The following is a 6,000-nucleotide window of genomic DNA, read 5'->3' on the forward strand; positions in this document are numbered from 1 at the left end:
GGGCACACACTTGGCCGGCCTGCCAGCCAGCCAGCCAGCCGGCTGCCAGGCCGGGTGAAGGGGGGTGGGGGGGGGGAAGAGGAGGGAAAAAAGGAGTCATGTTTCAAAACAAAGAGCTTCCAGGAGAAAGCTGGGGACCAGGGGTGTCAGCCCGCTTCCCAAAGCCTCCCAGCCCGCCCTCCTGCCCGGGGCCAGGATTTTCTTTTCTTTCACCAATTAAGTCAGATCCAGCTGTGCGGGCGGTCACCGAAGGGTGGGGGGGGCGCCTGGGGACTGGGCCGAGGACCCCGGGGTCGAGTTCCAGGCCAGGCCTGACCGACGGGGCGGGGGGTACGAGCGGGCCGAGTGGGGCCGGGCGCCGTGGGGGCCCCTCCGAAATGCCCCCGTCCCCCGGCGCGGGCTGGGGAGAAGGGAGCGGCCGCGGACCCCCCGCCCCTCGCCAGCCCTACCTTCCTTCACTCCGGGCAGCTTGGACTGGTCGATGCTGACTTCGGCCATGGTGGGCCGGCCAGGGTCCCGCGCGCGCCCCCTCCCCCGGGATCCTCCGTGCCCGCCCGGAGCCGCGCCCGCGCCCGACGCCGCGCCGAGGTCTGACGGGCTAGGGAGCCGCGGGAAATCCCGTCGGGTGCTCCCGCCTGGGGGCTCCGGCCGCCCCACCCCGCCGCCGCGGCCACCTGCTTTCCGCCCCCCCACCCCCCCGCGCGCCTCCGCGGCCCGGATCGACACCCGAGATCCCGGAAACAGACCCCGAGCGGCCCACTACGGAGGGAGAGAGGAGCCAGAAAGGCGGGGTGGGCGGGCGAACGCGCGGGGCCGGCCTGGCCGGGGAGGGGGAGCCTGGCCCTGGCGGGGGAGGAGCGCTGCAGGTCTGAAACCACAGATGGCCAGGCTGCCTCAGCTTCTGGCTCAGTGAGGCTGGGCCCTTGCCCCCCTAGTCTGCACCCGGAGGAATGAGTCTTCAGATGTCCTGAAGGTCCACCAAAAAAAAAAAAAAAAAAAAATCAGTCTATCTAGCTAGCTATAATTTTTATTTTATCTATAATTTTTAAAAGCCAACCAGACCATGATTTGGATAGGGACCCAAACCATGATCATTCCTATCAGAGGTGTTTGCCTGTACTCTGTGATCACAGGACACTTCTGGCAAACCTAGCTATATCTCAGTATTCCAGGCTGTTTTTTGGTTTGGTTTGGTTTTTGTCTGCTTTTGTGCCCATCATGGAAAAGGAAATAATTTATGACGATTACCATTAAAAAGAAAAAAAAGACAAAATAAAATAAAAGCCTCACAGACTACACATACAATTTAAAACAGCTGATAAAATTCTGAGCTGATTTAGAGATTCCAGTAGAATGTTCACAGCCAACTGGTGGAACTCTGCTGAGTCACTCATTCATCAGAAAAAAAAAAAAAAAAAACATATCCACAAGTTTAATGCCAGGTATGGGAGTGATTTAAAAATCAAACAGACTTAACCACTGTTACAGCATGCAGCCTTTAGAACTGTAATTGTAAGGGCCAAGAGTTGGCCAAGTGATAAGAGTGCTTGCCTAGCATGCATGAAGACCAGGGTTCAGTTCCTTGGTACCACACACATAGAAAAAGTCGAAAGTGGTGCTGTGGCTTAAGTGGTGTAGCTCTAGACTTGAGCAAAGCCCAAGGACATTGCCCAGGCCGCAAGTTCAAGCCCCAGGACTGGCCAAAAAAAAAAGAAAAGAAAAAGAAAAAGTAACTGTAATTGAAACACTTCTTTCTCCTTGACTTGCCCAGGTCATCTCTTGGTGACATGTCCTGTTGAGAAGATGACCCCTTTCCCCTCCTCAGAGGAGGGCTCCTATTCTCAGTTTATGCAAAAGTAGAACCTCAGCACCCCAGACCTCAGACAGTCTCCATCACCTCCACCCCAAACACAAACAGCCACCTAGGTTTATCAAGGGTGTGTGTGTGATCAGAGTCAAGAAGTGTTCCTCAATATTAATTACATAAATCACATGGCGTATGGCTCATATGGCTCTGTAATCCTAGCTACTTAGTAATCGGAGCTTTAGGATCTGGGTGGAAGTCAACCTGGGCAAGAAAGTCTGTGCAACTCTTATCTACAATTAACCAGCAGAAAAGGGGGGGGGGTCCGAGGAGCAGCCAGCTAACACCAGCTTTAGTTGCAAAAGCTAAGGGACAGCACTCAGGCTAACTCATTCTATCTCCCTCCCTCCCTCTCCACACCCCTCCCCACTCTTTCCCTTTCTTCCCCCTCTCTCCCCTCTTTCTAACTCTTCCCCCTCCCTCCTCTTTCCTCTGTCTTCCTGCCTCCTTCCTCTTCCCTTTCCATTCTCCCCTCTCCCTGACAAGTAAGAAGAGAATGCATAGGAGGAAAAGAAGGAAGTCTGTCCTCAGTAAAGAAGTCAACTGTACAAGGAAGCAAAGATAGAACATAAGGAGTTAGACATCTCTGAGGCAAACAGTAACAGACTAAGATATCTCTGGAGCTCAGCAGGGATATCTTCTATCCTGAATGTAGCCATCTCTGAAGTTGTCTTTGGATACACAGTTACATTTAATGGAATAAAAATTGGTTTCCTGCCTTTGTCATCTCTGAATTCCAGTATTTTAGCCACTAGGGGTGTGGGGGGAAGGTTTCACTCTGACTTGACAATGAAAAGCAAGCAAATCATAGAATATCCAAGCCAGCCCTTAAGATAGTGAAAAATCTAGTAGAGTTCTTTCTAACCCAGAGATGGAAAACTGTGGTCCATAGACTAATTCTGGTTCACTGTTGGATAACTATATGTTAAAATTATCTCGTTTTAAATGGTTACATAGATGAGATATATTTTAGTTTGGCCTCATGAGCCCAGAGTTAAAATATTATCACATTCTTTACAGAAAAAATTTGTCCAAGCAGGTGCCAAGGTAGAAAGGATTCTCAGTAAGTTAAATAGGTGACAGAATTTTGAGCAGAAAACAAAATACATTTTTTTTATTTTCTTGCTATTAACTCGTGTTTATCTTCCTTCAGTGATAGGGAATATTTACAATAGCAGTCTTTTCTGTTCCCCTCCTTAACTTTATACTTTGTACTTCTGTACCAAGCTCCGCTGTGGGATGATGATAAATCACTCCCCTGGCCTTGTGGCTGGCTACCTGTTGAGCTGGTCCAATGTGAAATACTGTCAAAAGATCAAAAGAAAGGAGAATAGAAATGGCAAGAGTATGTATTATAGTCTTCTTCCCTTATGCCAAACAAAAATTTGGTTGTCATTGTGTCTTTCTGGAACTATAATGCCTGTCTAGAGGCCTGGTTTCTTCTCTATGACTTCAGTTCTAGTGGGTTTCTGGGGTGTGTGTGTGTGTAAGTGTGTGTGTGTGTGTGTGTGTGTGTGTGTGTGTGTTGCTGGATTTGAACTCATGCTTGGTTAGCTGGTACTCTGCCACTTGAGTCATACCTACAGCTCCTTTTTGCTTTTAATGGCTACCAACTTTTTTTTTATTTTAGGATAGGATTAATTATTTTGGCCTGGGGCCAGCCTGGACCTCATTTTACTTCTGCTTTCAACTTAACTACAATGGCAGGTGTGCATTATCACATTCAGCTTTTTTGTTTAGACTATCTTTCCCTTCCTCATTCCCTCCTTCCTCCCTGTCCCTGTCCCTGTCCCTGTCCCTGTCCCTCTCCCTCTTTTTCCTCTTTTGGCCTTGGTGGACCTCTAATCATAATCCTCCCCAGTGTCTGTCTCTGGAATACTTGGGTTTACAGATTCAAATCAGACATCAAGCCTCTCAAGGGTTTCTAATGTTATCATTTCCTTTCAGCACCCTTAGGGGTTAGGGTGTTAATGGCTTCCCACTGTAGATAGCTCATGTAACTCAGCTATCTCCCCTGCAGTCCCTTACATTCTGTTCAGATATGTCATTTTGATGGCCACTTACTTTCTGCCTGGACTCTGAGTGGTTCAGTAAGATATGCCAAAAGGCCGCTGTTTTGCTTTCCTTAAAAATGTCATTTCTGGCCTTGATACTATATCAAAAAGACATGGATATTGTTCAGGGCATGATTAATGTTAGATGCCTTCATGAGATAAAGTACAGACAGCAGGAACCCCATCTAATTTCTAGAGCAGATGATCTGGAAAATGCCCACAGAGTGGACCTTTCCTCTGATTTACATCTGCTGAATTGGCCCCAACAGGACCAAGCCATTAGAAGTTGGGGTTACAATCTGACTCCTTCAACAGAAGCCTGAAAACAGTGTGGTAACAACTAAGTGTTTTTGTTGTTGTTGTATTTTGTGGGGTTTTTTGTTTGTTTGTTTTGTTTGTTTTTTGCCAATTCTGGGTTTGAGCTCAGGGCCTGAGCACTGTCCTTGGACTTTCTCAAGTCTAGAACTCTACCACTTGAGCCTCAGCACCACTTCCGGCTTTTTTCTATGTGTGTGGTACCAGGAATCAAACCCGGGTCTTCATGCATGCATTCTACCACTAGGCCAAACTCCTGGCCCATAACTAAATATTTTTGATGAATATTTTTGATGGAATTTTTTTTACAGAATGTGTTTTATTAATAGGGAATGAACCTGTGTGAATGTCTATATCTCACTGATATTTCTTAGTATCATCTGACAGTCCCATCCCAAAGAGTAGCTCCCAAAGTGCTCCACCATTTCAAATCTTTTGGGAATTCCAATGAGTTTAGATATTATGTAACCAGAAACAAAAGTGAACACAAAATGGAAATAGCATCATACCATTATCATCATGGTTGGAGTCCAGTTTTACTTGAAGTCCATTTCGTTATTACAGATAGATTGATTTCTGATTTGAAAGAGCAGAAATGCCAACTGCTCATGGCTCACACTTGTAATGCTAGCTAATCAGGAGGCTGAGATCTGTGGATCAAAATTCAAAGTCAGCTCAGGCGGGAAAGTTATGAGATTCCTATCTCCAATAATCTACCAAAACCGAAGTCCAGAAGTAAATTGTGGCTCAAGTGGTAGCCTTGGACTAAAATGAAGCTTAAGGACATTTGAGCCTGAGTTCAAGCCCAAGGCTGATAGCAAAAAAGAGGAAAAGGAAAAGTAAAGAAGCTGAATAAAAGTAAGACATACTGATGATATTTGTTGTAATTTCAGAAACTTCCCATGACTATCCCAGATGGCAGTCAAGAAACAATGAAGAAGTGTATCTACTTTAGCCTTGCCTATTCTTTCTTGAAGTCACTTGGCAGCCATCTTGGTGCCAGCAAGAAGATCACTAAGGATCAATGACTATTATGGCAAGGATCCACCTGACCATTCCTGAGACAATGGACTGTCAGTTCCCCTCTTCTGACCACCTCTGTAACTTGGAGTGAGCTCTAAAGAAGCTTTGCCTTCTTTACCCAGAAGAAGGCTGAAGATCAGGCAGTGTTCTTGTTTGTCTCTTCTTTCATCTGCTTGTGATCTGTAAGAAATCTTTCTCTGCCCTTCATTATATTTTCTGTTGTAATTGTAAGTGCCAGTACCAGGGTTTGAACTTAAGACCTTGCACTCTCATTTGGCTTTTTCCTCACAAGTGGTGTTTGAACACTTGAGCCATGCCTCTAGTTCCAGCTTTCTCCTGGTTAACTGATGACAGAATTCTCACAGATTTGCTTTCTATAGTGGGCTTCAAACCATAGTTCTCAGATATTTGAGTAGGTAGAATTACAGCATTAGCTGCCAGGAGTCGACACCATAAATCTAGCATGGAACTGACCAAACATTATCTGGTGCTCCTGGTATTTGGGGCTTGAGATGTAAACTCCAATGTCAGTTTTTAAAAATGGGACACTAAGATGACCTATATGTTAGGCATTCTAGGCAATGACATAAAGAGGCTATTATTAACAGTTTTATGCATACTTTAACGACTTAAAGCAAAATATATTATCTTAATGAGATAAAAGATTTGGATATAGAAAACATACACATATCAGTGAGAAATACAGAATTTTAGTGGATGAAAGTAGAAAATAAGGGTCTGGGA

The 6,000-nt window shown here is 45.8% G+C and overlaps 1 protein-coding gene across 1 annotated transcript in view; it reads right to left on the bottom strand.

Annotated features, from left to right (window-relative positions):
- Positions 1 to 683, bottom strand: part of LOC150069123 (coiled-coil domain-containing protein 50-like) — a 33,530-nt gene extending 32,847 nt beyond the window's left edge. Inside the window, exon 1 of the mRNA XM_090330516.1 lies at positions 450 to 683. Coding sequence (XP_090186642.1) covers positions 450 to 498 — 49 coding nt within the window. The 5' untranslated portion in view covers positions 499 to 683. The remainder of the gene's footprint in view (positions 1 to 449) is intronic.
- Between the last annotated feature and the right edge of the window lie 5,317 nt (positions 684 to 6,000).

The sequence above is a fragment of the Megascapheus bottae genome, chromosome 1, assembly GCF_031878675.1.
Source record: "Megascapheus bottae isolate mThoBot1 chromosome 1, mThoBot2.hap1, whole genome shotgun sequence".
NCBI lineage: Eukaryota > Metazoa > Chordata > Mammalia > Rodentia > Geomyidae > Megascapheus > Megascapheus bottae.